This window comes from Artemia sp. Qi Xiang Cuo, chromosome 2, assembly GCF_049724085.1.
Source record: "Artemia sp. Qi Xiang Cuo chromosome 2, ASM4972408v1, whole genome shotgun sequence".
NCBI classification, from domain to species: domain Eukaryota; kingdom Metazoa; phylum Arthropoda; class Branchiopoda; order Anostraca; family Artemiidae; genus Artemia; species Artemia sp. Qi Xiang Cuo.
The window spans coordinates 22,060,417-22,080,257 of NC_142795.1; the positions used below are offsets into that span (position 1 = coordinate 22,060,417).

A 19,841-nucleotide genomic window follows, 5' to 3' on the forward strand; every position below is an offset into this window, starting at 1 on the left:
CGTAGTTGGAGTAGAGGAGTCACGCAATCTTGCGTAACTTGGTAGATTTATTGAGGATGGCGTAATATAACTTGACTTGGTAGATTTATTAGGAATAAATTAAGGACAGCGCACACGTGGGTGTTACATAATGGCAGTGCACACTTGGGGGTGTTACGTAATGACGGCGCACTCATCGGCATTATATAATACTTTAAGATCTTTTTCTTTGGGATTTCTTTTTCAATGACGTTTTTGAAGAGGTTTCAAAATGTTTTTTCAAGTCTTTTTTTTTCAAGACGTTTTGACATTTCTTTAGTTCTTACGTAATGGGGAATGTTTACGGATGACGCATTCTAACGTGACATGTTTCTTCAAAGGCCGTGGGGGACCCCCGGCTGTAACTCTGACACACAGTGGGTTGTTACATAATGCTGCATTAAGATTTAATTTTTCTTTTAATGCATTTTCTCTGGGAATCATTATATTCGAATGATTTTTGTCCCCATTAGGCCTTTAAAGGCCATTCCCATCCAATGAAGCTGCGCCTTAATCATCAGGACTATGAAACCCTTTCCAATATTCTGTTTCGAGGAATACTTTTCTACATGATAGCCATTAGCACGCAATAAGAATCCACATGTCCCATTCGATTAAATGATTTCCACCCCTTTCCACATCAGAGCACAAGTTTCCCCAGTCCTGCTTCAAAAAATTGAACTTTTGCATTATTAAATACACCTGCCAGTTTTCCCCAATATTCTAATATGATCTAAACAAGTTAAGTCACATAGCAGGTGTTACGTAATAATGCCAATAGATTTTTCATTGTGTAAATTATTACATATTGAAGCCTATCCTGGAAAAGGGAATCTAAGAAAAACCCAGGCTTTTGTAAATACAAAACTTATTAAAAAAACGCTATAAAATCATGAAATCATAGAATAAGCACTTAAAATAATGAAATCATAGAATAAGCACTTAAAATCGACAAATGGAAGAAACAAAACATGAAAACACCTATAAAAGATAAAAAACGCTTTAAAATAATGAAATCACAGTAAAAGCACTTAAAAACACGACAAACGAAAAACAAAACGTGAAAAAAGGCTTATAAAAGGCTATAAATTCAAGAAATTAGGGAAAAAGCACTTAAACTCAACAAATGGAAAAAACAAAACATGAAAAGGCCTATAAAGGATAAAAAACACTTTAAAATTATGAAATCACAGCTCAAGCACTTAAAACGCGACAAACGAAAAACAAAATGTGAAAATCTTATAAAAGGATAAGATATAAACAAAAACATGCGTGAATCAAAGAAAGACAGTGATCTTAGCAATCATTTCCAGGGAGGGAGTCGATATTAGAGATAAATTTAAGCCCTATTAAGATACTTTGAGAGCTTTAATGAAAATATCTCGTTTCTTTGGGACATGACTATGCACACCACCGAGACAATATACGGGTGGCCTATACCCTGGGAAGCAATTCCAAAGGGGGAGGAGTGGAGGGTTGCTATTACAGATACATTTAAGCCATATTAAGGGGTATTTCTGAAGGGCTTTTAATGAAAATACCACATTTCTTTGACTACATGCTAGACTTCAGTCACCACACCTCCACGATCGTGCCACACTATTACAGGCGCTCTGGCACCCTTTTATAGTCTGGTTTCGTGGTTGGTCTTGTCTGTGTTACCTCTTTTGAGGATTCGAAGTGCATTTTTGAAGTTTTTGTTTGAAACCTGTGACTTAGAATGTTTTTTGTAGTGTTTTCGTGGTTTATCTTGTCTGTTTTATTTTGTTGATGTTTCAAAGTGCACTTTTGAAGTTTTTTTCGTTTGAAACGTATGACTAAAGATATTTTTGTAGTGTTGCGTCGTGGTTTATCTTTTCTGTGTTACCTCTGTTGATGTTTTCAAATTACATTTTGGAAGTTTTATTCCTTTGAAATGTACGACTTAGGATATTTTTGTAGTGTTACGTTGTGGTTTATCATGTCTTTGTTACTTCTGTTGGTATTTCAAAGTTCATCTTGGAAGTTTTTTCTTTTGAAACGTATGACTTAGGGTGTTTTTGTAGTGTTGTCTTGTGGTTTATTTGTCTGTGTTACCACTGTTAATGTTTTCAAAGTGCATTTTGGAAGTTTTTTGTTTGAAACCCATGAATTAGGATGTCTCTGTAGCGGTGTGTCGTGTTTTATCTTGTCTGTGCTATCACTGTTGGTGTTTCAAAGTGCATTTTGGAAGTTTTTTGTTTGAAACGTATGGCTTGGGATATTTTTGTAGTGTTGTGCCGTCGTTTATCTTGTCTGTGTTACCACTATTGATGTTTCGAATTTCATTTTGGAAGTTTTTTTTATTTGAAACCTATGACTTAGGATATTTTTGTAGTGTTGTGTCGTGGTTTATCTTATCTGTGCTACCACTGTTGATGTTTCAAAGTGCATTAGTGATATTTTTCGTTTGAAACGTATGCCTTGGGATATTTGTGTAGGGTTGTGTCGTTGTTTATCTGGTCTTTGTTACCTCTATTAATGTTTCGAAGTTCATTTTGGAATATTTTTTTTGAAACGTATGGCTTAGGGCGTTTTTGTACTGTCGTCGTGGTTTATTTTATCAGTGTTACCTCTGTTGATGTTTTCAAAGAGCATCTGGAAGTTTTTTTTATTTGAAACGGATGCCTTAGAATATTTTTGTAGTGTTGTTTCGAGGTTTATCTTGTCTGTGTTACCTCCGTTGATGTTTCAAATTACATTTTGAAAGTTTTTTCCTTTGAAACGTATGACTTAGGATATTTTTATAGTGTTGTATCGTGGTTTATTTTGTCTGTGATACCTCTGTTGATGTTTCAAAGTGCATTTCTGAAGTTTTTTTCGTTCTGAATATATGACTTAGGATATTTTTGTAGTGTTGTGTCGTGCCTTATCTTGTCTGTGTTAGCTCTGTTGATGTTTCAAAGTGCATTATGGAAGTTTTCTCGTTTGAAAAGTGACTTAGAATGATTTTTATAGTGTTGTTTCGGGGTTTATCTTGTCTTTGTTACCTCTGTTGATGTGTTCAAAGTGCATTTGGGAAGTTTCTTGTTTGAAACCTATGACTTAGAATGTTTTTGTAGTTTTTTCGTGGTTTATCTTGTCTGTGTTAATTTGTTGATGTTTCAAAGTGCACTTTGGAAGTTTTTTCGTTTGAAACTTAAGACTAAGGATATTTTGTAGTTTTGTGTCGTGGTATATCTTTTCTGTATTTCCTCTGTTGATGTTTTGAAATTACATTTTGGATATTTTTGTAGTGTTGTGTCGTGGTTTATTTTGCCTCTAGTGTTACCTCTATTGATGTTTCAAAATGCATTTTGGAAGTTTTTTTCGTTTGTAACGTATTACTTAGGATATTCTTGTAGTGTTGTGTCATCGTTTATCTTGTCTCGGTTACTTTTGTTGATGGTTCAAAGTGCCTTTTGGAAGTTTTTTCGTTTGAAACGTATGACTACGGATGTTTTTGTAGTGTTGCCGTGGTTTGTCTTGTCTGTGTTACCTCTATTGATGTTTTAAAAGTGCATTTTGGAAGTTTTTTTCATTTTGAAATGTATGAATATGTTTTTGTACTGTTGTCGTGGTTTATTTTGTCTGTGTTACCTCTGTTGATGTTTTCAAAGTGCATTTTGGAAGTTTTTTTTGTTTGAAACCTATGACTTAGGATATTTTTGTAGTGTTGTGTCGTGGTTTATCTTATCTGGGCTACCACTGTTGGTGTTTCAAAGTGCATTATTGAAGTTTTTCGTTTGAAACGTATGACTTAGGATGTTTTTGTAGTGTTGTGTCGTGGTTTATCTTGTCTGTGTTACCTCTGTTGATGTTTTGAAGTGCGTTTTGGAAGTTTTTTTTTGTTTGAACCCTATGACTTAGGATATTTTTGTAGCGTTGTGTCGTGGTTTATCTTATCTGTGCTACCACTGTTGGTGTTTCAAAGTGCATTATTGAAGTTTTTCGTTTGAAACGTATGACTTGGGATATTTTTGTTGTGTTGTGTCGTCGTTTATCTTGTCTGTGTTACCTCTATTGATGTTTTGAAGTTCGTTTTGGAAGTTTTTTTTTATTTGAAACCTATGACAGGATAGTTTTGTAGTGTTATGTCGTGGTTTATCTTATCTGTGCTACCACTGTTGATGTTTCAAAGTGCATTATTAAAACTTTTTGTCTGAAACGTATGACTTACGGTGTTTTTGTACTGGCTGTGTTACCTCTGTTGATGTTATCAAAGAACATTTTGGAAGTTTTTTCGTTTGAAACGTATGAATTAGGATATTTTTGTATAGCTGCGTTATGGTTTTTCCTGTAAGTTTTTCCTCTGTTCATGCTTTCAATGTGCATTTTGGAAGTTTTTTCATTTGAAACATATGACTTAGAATATTATTGTAGTGTTGTTTCGAGGTTTGTCTTGTCTTTGTTACCTCTGTTGATTTTTCAAATTGCAGTTTGAAAGTTTTTTGTTTGAAATGTATGACTTAGGATATTTTTAAAGTGTTGTGTCATGGTTTATTTTGTCTGTGATACCTCTGTTGATGTTTCAAAGTGCATTTCGGAAGTTTTTTCGTTCTAAACGTATGGCTTAGGATATTTTTGCACTGTTGTGTCGTGCATTATCTTGTCTGTATTAGCTCTGTTGATGTTTCAAAGTGCATTATGGAATTTTTTCGTTTGAGACGTCACTTAGGATGATTTTTGTAGTGTTGTTTCGGGGTTTATCTTGTCTGTGTTAACTCTGTTGATGTTTTCAAAGTGCATTTCGGAAGTTTTTTCGTTTGAAACGTACGACTTAAGATATTTTTGTAGTGTTTTGTCGTGGATTATCTTGTCTGTTTTACCTCTGTTAATGTTTCAAAGTGCATTTTGGAAGTTTTTTTTGAAACGTGACAGGGTATTTTTATAATGTTGTCGGGGTTTATTTTGTCTTTGTTATCTCAGTTGGTGTTTTCAAAGTGCATTTTGGAAGTTTTTTGCTTGAAACGTATGACTAAGGATGTTTTTATAGTGGTGTCGTGGCTTATCATGTCTGTGTTACCCCTATTGATTTTTTCAAAGTGCATTTTTGAAGTTTTTTCGTTTGAAACGTATGACTTAGAATATTTATGTAGTGTTGTGTCGTGGTTTATCTTGTATGTGTTACCACTGCTGATTTTTCAAAGTACATTTTGGAAGTTTTGTTTGAAACATGACGTAGGATATTTTTGTAGTATTGTTTCGTGGTTTATCTTGTCTATGCTAAATCTGTAGGTGTTACAAAGTTCATTTTGGAAGTTTTTCATATCAAACATATGACCTAGGATGTTTTGTGTAGTGTTTTGTCGTGGTTTATGTTGTCTGTGTTACCTCCTCTGATGTTTTCAAAATGTAGTTTGGAAGCTTTTTCGTTTGAAACGTATGGCTTGGGATATTTTTGTTTTGTTGTGTCATGGTTTATCATGTCTGTTACCTTTGTTGATGTTTCAAAGTGCAATTTGGAAATTTTTTCGTTTGAAACGTATGACTTAAGATATTTTTGTAGCTTTGTGTTGTAGTTTATCTTGTCTGAGTTACCTCTCTTGATGTTTCAAAGTGCATTTTGAAGTTTTTTTCGTTTGAAACGTGTTACTTAGGATATTTTAGTACTGTTGTATCGTGGTTTATCTTGTCTGTGTTACCTCCGTGTATGTTTGAAAGTGCATTTTGGAAAGTTTTTTATCATTTGAAATGTATGACTTAGGACATTTTGATAGTGTTGTGTCGTGGTTTATTTTGTCTGTGTTACCTCTGTTGATATTTCAAAGTGCATTTCGGAAGTTTTTTCGTTTGAAATGTACAACTTAAGACATTTTTTTTGTGTTGTGTCGTGGTTTATCTTGTCTCTATTACCTCCGTTGATGTTTCAAAGTGCATCTTGGAAGTTTTTCGTTTGAGAGGTACGACTTAGGGTGTTTTTGTAGTTTTATCGTAGTTTATCATGTCTTGGTTACCTCTGTTGATGTTCTCAAAGTGCATTTTGGAAGTTTTTCTATTGACACCTATAACTTAGGATACTTTTGTAGTGTTTTTTTGTGCTTTATTTTGTCTGTGTTACCACTGTTGATGTTTCAATGTACATTTTGGAAGTTTTTCTTTTGAAACATATGACTTAGGATGTTTTTTGTAGTGTTGTGTCGAGGTTTATCTTGTCAGTGTTACCTCTTTTGATATTTTCAAAGTGTATTTTGGAACGTTTTTCGTTTGAAGCATATGACCGGGGATATTTTTGTTCTGTTGTATCGTGGTTTATCTTGTCTGTGTTACCTTTGTTAATGTTTCAAAGTGCATTTTGGAAGTTTTTTCGTTTCAAACGTATGACTTAAGATATTTTTATAGTGTTGTGTCGTGGTTTATCTTGTGTGTGTTACCTCCATTTATGTTTCAAAGGGCATTTTGGAAGTTTTTTCGTTTAAAACATATGACTTAGGATATTTTTGTAGTGTTGTGCCGTGGTTTATCTAGTTTGTATTAGCTCTGATGATGTTTCAAAGTGCCTTTTGGAAGTTTTTTCGGTTGAAATGTCTGACTTGGGATGTTTTTTTAGTGTTGTGCTGCGGTTTATCTTGTCTGTGTTACCTCCGTGTATGTTTCAAAGTGCATTTTGAAAGTTTTTTTCGTTTTTAACGTATGACTTAGGATATTTTCATAGTGTTGTGTCGTGGTTTATTTTGTCTGCGTTACCTCTGTTGATGTTTCGAAGTGCATTTCGGAAGTTTTTCCGTTTGAAACGTATGACTTAGGATATTTTTGTAGTATTTTGTCGTTGTTTATCTTGTTTGTGTTACCTCTGTTGATGTTTCAATGTGCATTTTGTAAGTTTTTTTTTCGTTTCAATTGTATGAGTTAGGCTATTTTGGTAGTGTTGTGTCATGGTTTATCTTTTCTGTGTTACCTCTGTTGATAGTTCAAAGTGCATTTTGAAAGTTTTTTTGTTTGAAACGTATGAATTAGGATATTTTTGAAGTGGTGTTTCGTGCTTCATCTTGTCTGTGTTACCTCTTTAGATTTTTCAAAGTTCATTTTGGAAGATTTTTTGTTTGAAGCGTAAGACTTAGGGTATTTTTGTAGTGTTGTGTCGTGGTTTATTTTGTCTGTGTTACCTCTATTGATGTTTAAAAGTGCATTTTGGAAGTATTTCGTTTGTAACGTATTTCTTTGGATATTTTTGTAGTGTTGTGTCGTAGTTTATCTTGTCTGTGTTACCTCTCTTGATGTTTCAAAGTGCATTTTGTAAGTTTTATCGTTTGAAACGTATGACTTGGGATATTTTTGTAATGTTGTGTCGTAGTTTAAATTGTCTGGGTTATCTCTGTTGATGTTTCAAAGTGCATTTGGAAGTATATTCGTTTGAAACGTATGATAGAGTTACAACCAGGGGTCCCCCTGGCCCCTAAGAAACATGTCACGTTAGAATGCTACATCCATAAACATTTCCTATTACGTAAGAACTAAAGAAATGTTGAAAAAATCCTTGGAAAACAAAGACTGGAAATGTCCTGAAACGTGTCGAAGAAAAATGTCTTAAAAAACGTCTTGAAACCTCTTAAAAACGTCATTGAAAAAGAAATCCCTAAGAAAATAAAGATCTCTTAAAGTATTATGAAACGCTGATGTGTGCGCCGTTATTACGTAACACCCCTACGCGTGCGCTGCCATCATGTAACACCCACATGTGGGCTGTCATTAATTTATTCCTTACAAATCTACCAAGTCACGTAAAATTACGTCATCCTACAATAAATCTACTAAGTTAGGTAAGATTGCGTGACCCCTAAACTCGACTTACGCGGTTAAACATTCCCTGTGATACAACACCTGCCGGTTGTCTTGGATATATCTTCCTTTAAGATGCGGGGGCGTGTCTTCCCAATTTAAACATTTTCTATGACGTAACACCTGCTGACCGTGTAAAACAGGGTGTCTTTAAAGCCAGGGGGTTTGTCTTCCCAAATGCAAACATTCCTCGTGAAGTAACACCTGCTGACCGTTTAAAACAAGGTGTTTTTGAAATCGGGGGGGGGGGATGTTTCTTCCCAAATGTAAACATTCCCTATGACGTAACACCTGCTGACCGTTTAAAACAGGGTATCTTTAAAGTCATGGGGGTGTGTTCCCAAATGTAAATATTCAGCGTGAGGTAACACCTGCTTTCCCTTCAAAACTAGGGCTGCCTTATGAATCCTAGGGGTGTGTCTTCCAGAATCCAGGGCTTTTGTGGAATCCTGGGTAGGGCTGTTGTGGGAAGCCCTATGGTCCCACTACTTTAAGTGTCTTTTACTACAGCTTTGGATCGGCTGAGAAACAATATCAACTTTAGAATTGCTTTGGACTTCAATTTGCCTTAAAAAAACACACACACAAAAAACAGTATTATGTGGAAAAACGCCGGAAATTTACTTTTGTTGAAAAATATTTTGGAAGATGATTTTATATTCAATCTAAATTCCATTAAATATAAATGTTGCGAGATAAGCAATTATGATTGTTTAATATCGAAGGCATCTAGCCTCATATATGGTAAAAAAAGATAATTGGAATCCATTGAAAAATTTTTGCATTGTGTTTTGCCTTGCGACTGGCGGGATTGAACCGAAGAACCTTTGACCAGGAGACGTTGCCACATCCACTGCACAGTCTTAACTGATTTTTAGTCAGATAAACTGATGTTTCTAAGAAGCTGTTTGCATGCTTTTGATAGAAGAAGGATACACTACATGTGAGTTGTGTAGCACTGCATACAATTATGTAGTTTTTGGTAATAGTCTACCCCTGTACCACCACCCCCCTTAACCGCCCGCTCTTATCCTGAAGATATAGGAAAGTACTAGTTACAGACAATAATTATAGAAAAATTTAAAGAAGGCAGAAAAAGATAATAATGAAAAAGAAAAAAAATTCCAATCACTCATTGATTGGAAAAATGGTTGACCTTCATCTTTAAGGAAATGGAAAAATTAGGCTTCCCTAAAATTAATCCATGTTTAATGCTGAATCTAGGGATATATGGTAATATTCTGAAATTTATTATTTTCCTTTATGAGGTTGACTGAAGAATGGGGGAAACTTTTGTCATTTTCTTTTTTTTCCTCCTTTAATCTTTTTTTATAATTGGTTCAATGATTCCAGTAACTACAGATTTAAGTGTCTTTGTGTGATTTAGCTCAGAGGCTACATAAGAGTCTGAACAACTTTTAAAACTATAGACATGACCATGCCTCTTTTCACAGAAGAGGGCTGGCTTAACAAGAAATGCAAATAATGAGCAATATGAGTGGGGGTTCTATAGATAGAAAATTGAAGCTAAGAAACTTTTTTAAGGATATTACATTGAACAAAGAAGCTTCTCTGAGTCGTCTTCAACCTCCAATATAAAGAGTAGATTGGAATCAATACTGTGTAAACTTTCCTAAAACCCATTCAGAGAATGATGTTCATGGTTGCAAATGGACCGACCATGAATTACAAAACAGGCACAGAAAGAATATTCTAATGGAAAACTATCCAAAGCAGAATTTGTGATGAAATTCGAGTAGGTTATGTCAAATAAGAGGACAAAACTATTCCCATTAGTAAACCCATAGTTGGAGAAAAACAAATTTGCTTCTGAGCAGAAATGTAAGAAAAGTTTTTTCCGGATTTGGAAAAAGGGCTAGTGATTTTTTTTAGATAGGTTATTTTTTATTTACGCTTAGGACGCCTTAGTAGAAGTCTTTTGCCAAAATGTCTGCCATGTCTGTATAGTCTGTATGGTCTCAGATGGTATTATTAAACGTAGGGTAGTAATACTAGTTATTCCAATCCAATTGCCCTTGCCTAACCTGTCGTTCTTAAAACACCGGGGGCAAAAAGTCAGCGTGGGGATAAGACGGAGTGGCTGCTTTCAGCAATAGTATTTTATTCAGAAAGAAAATAAGGAGTTTGAAAAATGAACAAGATAAATGTTCTGCTTTAAATGTCAAAAAAGATAACTGAATGTTTAAATTATATGCCTTGATAAACATCCTATGACTTTTTACATATTGCTTCAACTATAGCAAGTTTCACGTTCCATTTTGTAGTTGTTTCACCAAGCTTTCGTTTCTTTAAGGCGTGTTTTTTCTTCCAAATGGTGTGTGGAGGTTTCCTGGCCCAATTGGAAAACTATTATCTTAGAATAATAACTAGCAAAATTTAAGAAATCCAAAAAAGAGCAATTTCCCTTGGTTCAAAAGTAATTTCATCTACTTTGAATTTCTTTTTGTAGTTCCATTGAGTTTCTTATTCCATTTTCTGTATTTTAGACTGAGATAGAAAAACGAAGTTACATGTGGCTCCTAAGTTCTAATAATTATGTCATTGCGAAATAAATTGGGGGCTACCCTTTGGGAGGGAGAAAGGTGTCCCACAGCAAGAAAATCAGTGTTTTAACTAAGAGGCATTAATTTCTATCTAATACTTGTTAATACTCCTTGAAGAACTGATGGCTGTGTATTGCTTCAGATGTACAAAAGTTTGCTGATGAGATGCACAATTTTGAAAATTTTGAGGGGCTGATATATTCTTTGTGCAACATAATTTCTGGTACACACCAGAAAAAATTGGATGACTGCTCGAAAACGAGTTAGGACCTAATTTGTTGCAAAACAAGCTAGAGGTAAAACTTAGGCCCATGGCCTCTTGATATGTTGCACTTTTTTAAAGTTTAATTCCATAATGTCCTTCAATCCGTATTGATTGAGGTGCAAACGTGATCATCAGATCCTTCAAGATTCCCTTGTTACCTCTTTCAATGCTACATTTTTAGCCGAACGTCGGGTAACGGTTGCGCCTTTCATTGTTGCAGTAATAACAGCAACATAGTAAGGCACGAAAAACGGCCATACTAACAGAAAATTTAGAAACATGCCTTAAAAAAAAATAACCTGTCTGGCTAGAGAAAAAATTGCCATTTGTAGCTGCTTCAGGAATGCTAACTATTATTTCGATTAGTCTTTGTAGCAAAATGTTATTTTAAAATATGGAATTTCGAAAAATACCTGGAAACTCCTCGGAAGTGGTGTCTGGTCTAAACAAAAAGTAAACCGCTGGAATCGCTCTTGGTGAAAACAATATGCTGCAAACTTGAAGCCCCCCCCCCCTCCCTTCCTCACCTTGAACAACGAGGAAAATCAGTTTTTTGCATGGGTAGCACTGATATGTCCTTAACACAACGTATAGAACTGTTTAAGGGATATAACTGTTTATAGAGCTGTTGAAGGGAAAGCGCTATATGTAAGGGCTTTTAGTAATTACCATACCATGATATTAAAAATGAAATACAATTTTTGACAAAAACTGCATATTCATATACAAGATGGTGTCATATTGTGATGCCATATTTCAGTGACTCTGCGGCCTCATCCTTTGGAATTCGTTCTTTGTTATATAACATTAACGATCTTTATTAGATAAAATTAACGATTAGATAAAATTAGCGAATTATTCGATTTTAGTAATTACCATACCATGATATTAAAAATGAAATACAATTTTTGACAAAAACTGCATATTCATATACAAGATGGTGTCATATTGTGATGCCATATTTCAGTGACTCTGCGGCCTCATCCTTTGGAATTCGTTCTTTGTTATATAACATTAACGATCTTTATTAGATAAAATTAACGATTAGATAAAATTAGCGAATTATTCGATTTTTAGTATAATCGCTTTCATTTTCCGTTGATTTGTCCATATTAAAGGTTTCTTTAGAAGTGTTCTCCTCTCAAAATGAAATTTCTGCTGCGTGCCTGCATACAAAAGGTCAGAATACTCCAAAGTCAAGGCTACTCTATAAGAAAAGATTCAATCATTCATCTTAAACTCATCGTAAGCAAAGATAGTGCAAACCACTTAAAAGGCGTCGAGGCAGTGCTCTGTCGCACTGCCAAATGTTCTGCTTTAAATGTTCTGCTTTAAATGTCAAAAAAGATAACTGAATGTTTAAATTATATGCCTTGATAAACATCCTATGACTTTTTACATATTGCTTCAACTATAGCAAGTTTCACGTTCCATTTTGTAGTTGTTTCATTACGCCAAAGAACTGTCTACACAAGGGATCAAAAGTTTCTTGTGTAGCTGGCCAGTTCCAAACTCTGCTACAGTATAGAATCGCAAGTTCTTATTGTGCTTTATCATAACATTAGATTCATGTACTTGATGCGTTTTGATTTTGTTGACATTTAGGTAGCTCTATAAACAATACGACCTAGTTTCAACATGTATTTACTCTAAATTTTTTTTTCAGTCTTCTTGTTTGCCAGTTAGTTTGTTCCTCTATGGTTTACCATCCACTGGGAAGAAAACAGTTGTTTCTCATTTTCTACATAAATTCAACAGAATCGAACATGCAACTGTGAGTTGTAGAGCTGCCTACACCTTAAAGAATATTTGGGAGTCTTTACTCAACCAAATTGCAGGTATGTTTTTAAACACCAAGGCCGCATATGTAGGAGAGGGAAGACCAGCAAAGTGTCCACGAGGATCTGTGACACAAAAAATGCCTTAATTATATGAAAAAGCGCGCTAGCTTGAAGTAAATTTTATTATATAGGCAAAAGTAAAACTAACAAATGGTGGGTCCCCTCCTATAAACTAAATATTTGTATATGGGATCAAATACTAGAATGGTTTTTTATGTGAAAAAATGACCCTTCCCCTTTACAGAGAGAGTTTTGAGGTTTTTGGCTCTCCCCCTCCTACACAGGTAGGATTGCTACTCACATCAGCTGTTAAGCTGCGCGATATAAAATTATCATAATTTATATAATTGTTATAAATTTTAAAACTTGAAAAAGATATGGAACTGACAACGTATTTTTATGCAGATCTCTGGTATTTTTTATGTTAAGATAAATTTCTTGTCCATAAAGGATTGCTGATATTAGTTTCTCAATCAGTTTTATTTTATTTACCTTGCTTTGTGGATGACGTGGACATATTTTTATACGCCCACCGTGCGTCATCGATACAGATAAATGCTTGGCTTGCTGATTACTTTTATCCCTAAAAATAAAATGGGGTACCTTTCCACTAAAATCTACACTCCCAATCTCAATTAAAGAATAGCAATCCGACTGAAATTAACCTGAAAAGTAATTGGATGTACAAATAGCGTAAATTTCAAAACCGTCCCTTCACTTTATGGTTGTAACTTACGATTATGGTGTTATCCATCATCTCATGTATGAAGAATTTTGTTTTCGGCATTGAACTTTTGTTTTGGTCAGACGTCATTTTTGAGTAGATAGATAGATAACTTTATTTAACAAACAAATTACATGAATAAATTATTTTCTAAACTGGCCGACGGGGAGCAGGGCTCGATGTGTCGGCCAAAAAAAAAAAAAAAAAAAAAAAAAAAAAAATCCGAAATAACAAATAAAGCATATCAATGATGAAAAAAAAGACACACATGGTAGGTGATAACAGAGGAGGCCACCCCAGCACGTGAACACCACAAAAAATTTCATACTAAGATTAAAATTCACCAATCCCAACATCCCCGAAAAGAAAAATTTTTGAAATATGTTTTTTCGAAAAAAATCGGCTCTTGTATCTTGGGGACGCATCTATTAAATAAAGTATATTTGAAATGTAAGGAATCTGGTATCTGATTGAGAATCTAGCTCTTTCAGATTTAATTGGGGGAAGGCGATACTTACAGGAGCGGACGTGGTGGGCAGGAGAAATGGGAGTCTCAATTATACCCAGATCATGGAAATAATTTGCCGAAGATTGGATATTTTAATACCACATTGCTGTATGCAGGTCTTTCAGTTGTTTGAGATTAAGTATATTGAGAAAAAGATATAAAGTTTGGGTTTCTGAAAGATTTTGAAGCCTCACTGGGCGATGAACAAAAGTACCCAGGATTCTAACCGCCTTATTTGGAATTATCTGAAGAGGTTGGAGATGTACCATAAATGTGTTGAGGTATATTACAGGGCAATATTTAAAATATGATTCAATTAGAGAATGATATAAAATTTTAAGGATGGAAAAAGGAAATACATGTTTCATTCTATGAAGACAACCTAAGTTATGGGCAAGTTTCAATCTCAAATGATCAGAATGCTTACAGAAAGATAAAAGCTCATCAAGAATAATCCCAAGGTAACGAAATGAATTTACTCTTTTTATCCTTCTTTGGTTTACAATTAACTCTTCTATGGTAATTTTATCTACTGCCCGCTGTGACCGCCCAAAAATCATGAATTCAGTTTTAGAAAAGTTCGGAGCCAGGTAGTTACATGCAAACCATTTATTCAAAGAATTCATTGCTGTCACCATTTTCTCAGCCAACAAAGATGGGGTTTTAGCTTTTACTGTCACCGCCGTATCATCTGCAAAAATTACTGCTAAACTACTATCTTGGGGTAAACACCTCGAAAGGTCATTTATATAAATCAAAAATAGTAATGACCCTAATACTGATCCCTGGGGGACTCCAACATCATCAATAACAATATGGCTTGACAGGTGCCCATTTACCTCTACCTGAATTTTTCGACCATGCAAGTAACATTTTATTAGATTAGGCGATAGTTACCTATATCTGTCTTATCACCTTTCTTATGAATTGGAATAACTCGTGCAGATTTCCATACTTCCGGAAAGATCCCTGATGACATAGATGCATTTAAAATATGAAGCAACGGGACATGAATTACACATGCAAGTTCCTTCAGAATATTTGTGGATAGTCCATCTAGACCTAGAGAATTACCACTCTTTAGATTCATAAGTACATTCTGGAACTCACCGAGAGTGACAGGGGCCAGGAACATACTGGAATTTTCGGATGGCGGGAGATATTCTTTATATGAATCAGATGGAGATTCAGGGGAATCCAGTTCAACGGTAGAACTAATATGAAAAAAATAATGACAAAAATAATCTGCAAGAACATCCTTCCCCTTCAACTCAACACCATTTTCATTTATGATCACTTCAGGGTGTGGAGTTTTAATATTATTTCCAATTTTTTCCTTAATTAATTTCCATGTAGTCCTAGGTGAATCAGATTTTTTAAATGCATTTTCATAATACATTTTTTCACTTGTTCTGAGAGTTTTAACTAGCAAATTTTTTTAATTTTTGAATCGCTGTACATTATGACCTGAGGGGTATTTTATTTTTATCTTATACAGTTTATTTTTTCTTGATAGATTTTAAAAGTGATGGACTTATCAAAGGTTGTTTGGGTGAGGTTCTTTTCCGGTGCGTAGTTTTAAATGGGCAATGAAGGTCCAAATTTTCATTCAAAATTCGATAAAATATATCTAAAGATATGTTGGGGTCATTCTCATTAATAACTTCACTCCATCCTACATCGCTAAGATCAGATTTCAATTCATTCATATTTAAATGTGAAAAGTTTCTCCTCTTCACATTATTTTCTTTATTGACTATCTTTTGCGCTTTGAAGTCAGACATTAAAATACAATGGTCAGATGTATCTACCATAACCACGAATGTAGCCTCACATGAATAAGGTGCAAAAATATTATCAATCAGAGAAAAAGAAGAATTTGTTATGCGTGTCGGAATAAAACATACTGGGTTCATACCATGACAAAGGTTACATTCCAAAAACTGAAGGACATGTCGGTCGATTCCTTGCTGTCTAGATGGGAGACATCCCATTAAATCAATATTGAAGTCCCCAAGGATTAAAAATAGCATTCGAAGATTTGATATCACACTTAACATATTTTCAAATTTATCAATAAAATCTGCCTTATTTGATGAAGGAGGACGATAAATTACAGCAATTAAAAGTTTATCATTATTTGGTAGAAAACATTCAACAATACAGCTTTCAAAAATCATCTCCGTATTTAAATATAAAAATTCTTCTTTCAGTCGTGCCGGAATATAATTTTTAACCAGTATTGCTAAACCACCTTGCTTTTGTTGAGTTCTACTTACGTGAAAAAATTGGAAATCACTAATATTAATTTTTTTTTGCCGAAATTTAATCTAAAAATGTTTCACAAACTCCAAAAATATCCGTACCAGATTCAAATAAAAAGTTTTTAATTGCATCTTGCCCGCTCCTCCATCCACGACAGTTCCAAAAAGATATTCTCCGCATATTTGGGTTTTTATGAACTATTTCATGAGAAAACAAATATTTATTTGGGGGGAATAAAAAAGAATTTAAAAGTTCATTATTATCATGGGCTAGGGGTGTGTGGAATAAATTACTAAAATGGGTTGAATTTCTTTCCAATTCCTCCAGCCTAGATGTAGGGATCTCGTGAACTTAACTAACCATTATCATGTACTGATCTCACGCCAAAGAGTACCCCCCCATGCCTCTCCCACACAAAATTACAAACGCTAAAACTCACACTAAATAGATTCTTAATCATAATAATAGCACCCAAATACATCAAACCGCCCAGAACCCACCACATTTTTTATTTCAACCCAAATAAATATCGAACACTTATACTCACATTATTTAACAAAACTAGTCCACTATCATATCAACACAATCAGTCTTAAAAAAAAATAAAAATCATGTATCCATATTTGCGATTCGACCACCATGTTTCCTTTCAAGGTCAGTAATTAGAGCGAAACCTTCACTAACTGTTAGTCGTTCATTCGTTCCATCTCGCCGCTTGATAACTAGGCAGGGGGGTACACCTTTCGACAACCAAGTGTCAATTCCAAAATCGTGCAATTTTAATTTCACCTGAAGCAACCTCTTTCGAACTTCACGAACAGACTTTGGCGCATCATCCGTCAGATATATTTTCTCGAATCCTCCAATTTTTTTGTTTATCCGTTTCTTGGCGTTCTTCAAAATATCATTCCTGATTAACCTCGATGGCAATTCAAATTTCAAGAATTTGGCATTTTCCCTGAAATCCACCAACTTAACTGGGTTTGGGGCTGGGAGATCAAGGCCTTCAATAACAAGTTTAGACAGTAATTCCTGTGCTCTTATTTCATCTTGAACTTTCACATTCCACATCACTAAATGTTTATCATTTTCATTACTTTCCAATTTCATCATAGTAAGCGATATATTGTCGATATGTGATTTAAGTGCTATATTTTCCTCCGCCAACACAGATATTTGATTTTTAAAGCTTGCCGTCTCTAATTCAACATTCTGAACACGCGGTATCAGCTTCGCCAATTCTTTACTCGATTCAGAAACAGTTTCTTCCACTTTTTTTACATTATCTTCAATTGATTTGATGTTAGATTTGAATGATTCTAAGGTGGCAGTATTACCTTTAACTGTTTCTAATATCAAACTAATACTTTCTGCTAAAGACTTTATAGAAACTCCATCACCTTGAATCGTTGCCGTAGACGCAGACAAGCTTAGAGATTCATCCATTTTCTTCTTTCTCTTTCCCATCCTTTAGAAACCTATCCAAATTCAAATATCAAAGTTCATAAGTTCAGCTCAGAGCAGACTAATTTATCACGGTTAATATTAAATGTTCAACTACACCAATTCCTTCACTTGTAATAGGTCCTGGTGCGAAGAGCTCTTACTCCGTTGAATGCATTCAGGTAACTTATGTTTATGGCTATTTTCCGAATTCTCATAAGTTTGTTTTCAAAATAATATTTTTACTATTAGGTCTAATCGAGATAATAGTTAACATTGCTGAGTCAGCTACAAATGGCAATATTTATCACTAACAACTTTTTGAATTAATAATAATTTATTTATAATTCACTTTTATACAAAACAAGCGGAGTGAAGTACACTAAAAAGGAAGAAAAATTAAATACACAGAGAAAAAGATAACTTAAACCTTAATCACTGACAAAAACGCACGGATAATATTATGGTTAGGGCCTAGAGACACAAAGGCATGTCTTGTTAAATTATTACTAAGCAATTAAACGATTGGATAATGTAGGTAGCACCATACTTCTTAATAATACGTGTATTACGATATGAAGTGGGAAGGTACAGTGAAAATTTGCAATATCTAAAATAAGCAATACGGATCTGGCGCAAATCATTCTTATTCAATAACGAATACATTCTACTTAAAAACAAGACAGAATGGTCACAATATGTGGAATACATTTTAGCTAAAGTTCGGCGTGAATATTTTCCACGGTTAGGTACAATTTTCGCATATCTGATCTTCAACTTTTCTTTAACATCTCTCAGAACTTGAAGCCGCAAAAAAGTGAGTGTAGAACAAATGCTAATTCCTAACCACCGTAAACTCGTAACAATGCGAATTACTGAGGATCCACAGGACAAATTATGGGCTGATGATTTGGTATTGAAAACTAAATATTTGCATTTATCAACATTCAAAAACAGACCAACATCCCGAAACATAATAGAAATACGTTGCGCAGATAGCACTGCACCCTGTTGTACTCCAGATTGAACTGGTATATTACCGCAGTACCCTGTTCCAGATTTTAAACGAAGAAACGAATTACTATACCAAAATTTAAGTATCTGATGTATCCGATAAAAGATGTTGATAGTGTATTTATTCACTCTGATACTTAGATTTTGTGAATGTTATCCGACGTATCCACCAAAGGTTGTTAATACAGGATTTATTCACTCTCATACTTAGATTCTGTCAATGTTATCCTGTGTATCCGACAAAGGATGTTGATAAAGGATTTATTCACTCTGATACTTAGATTGTGTCAATATTATCCTATGTATCCGACAAAGGATGTTGATAAAGAATTTATTCACCCTGATACTTAGATTTTGTCAATGTTATCCTATTATTCACGCTAATACTTAGATTTTGTCAGTGTTATCCTATGTTTCCAACAAAGGATTTCTGATAAAGGATTTATTCACTCTTATACTTAGATTTTGTCAATTTTATCCTATGTATCCGACAAAGGATGTTGATAAAAAATTTATTCACTCTGATACTTAGATTTTGTCAATGTTATCCTATGTATCTGACAAAGGATGCTGATAAAGAATTGATTCACCCTGATACTTAGAGTTTGTCAATGGTATCCTATGTATCCGACAAAGGATGCTGATAAAGAATTTAATCACTCTGTTACTTAGATTTTGTCAATGTTATCCTATGTATCCGACAAAGGATGTTGATCAGGAATTTGATCACTCTGATACTTAGATTTTGATAATGTTATCTGACGTATCCGAGAAAAGATGTTGGTACAGGATTTATTCACTCTGATACTTAGATTTTGATGATGTTATTCAATGTAGCCAATAAAGATATTGCTAATGAATTTATTCACTCTGATACTTAGATTTTGTCAATTTTATCCGAAGTATCTGACTACGGATTTTGATAAATGATTTATTCACTCTGATACTTAGATTTTGATAATGTTATCCGAGGTATCCGACAAAGGAATTTGGTAAAGCATTTATTCACTCTGGTACTTAAATTTTGTCAATGTTATCCTATGTATCCCACAAAGGATATTGATAAAGAATTTAATCACTCTGATACTTAGATTTTGTCAATGTTATCTGACATATCCAACAAACGATGTCGATAAGCGATTTGTTTACTCTGATACTTAGATTTTGTCAATGTTATCCGACATATCCAACAAACGATGTTGATAAAGGATTTGTTTACTGTGATACTTAGATTTTGTCAATGTTATCTGACGTATCTGTTAATCGGATGTTGATTAAGAATTCACTCTGATACTTAGATTTGCCTGAAATTTATCCCTTAGTTGATATGCAAATAATATTTTAGGCCTTCATCTCTATTAAATAATTAGTTTAAGAAATTTCAACTCACTACTCTACATGAGTACCTCTAAAATAAAAAATG

The 19,841-nt window shown here is 34.2% G+C and overlaps 1 protein-coding gene across 1 annotated transcript in view; it reads left to right on the top strand.

Annotated features, from left to right (window-relative positions):
• Orc5 (origin recognition complex subunit 5) overlaps positions 1–19,841 on the top strand; it is a 74,563-nt gene that overhangs the window by 38,151 nt on the left and 16,571 nt on the right. Inside the window, 1 exon segment of the mRNA XM_089105965.1 lies at positions 12,290–12,461. Coding sequence (XP_088962091.1) covers positions 12,290–12,461 — 172 coding nt within the window.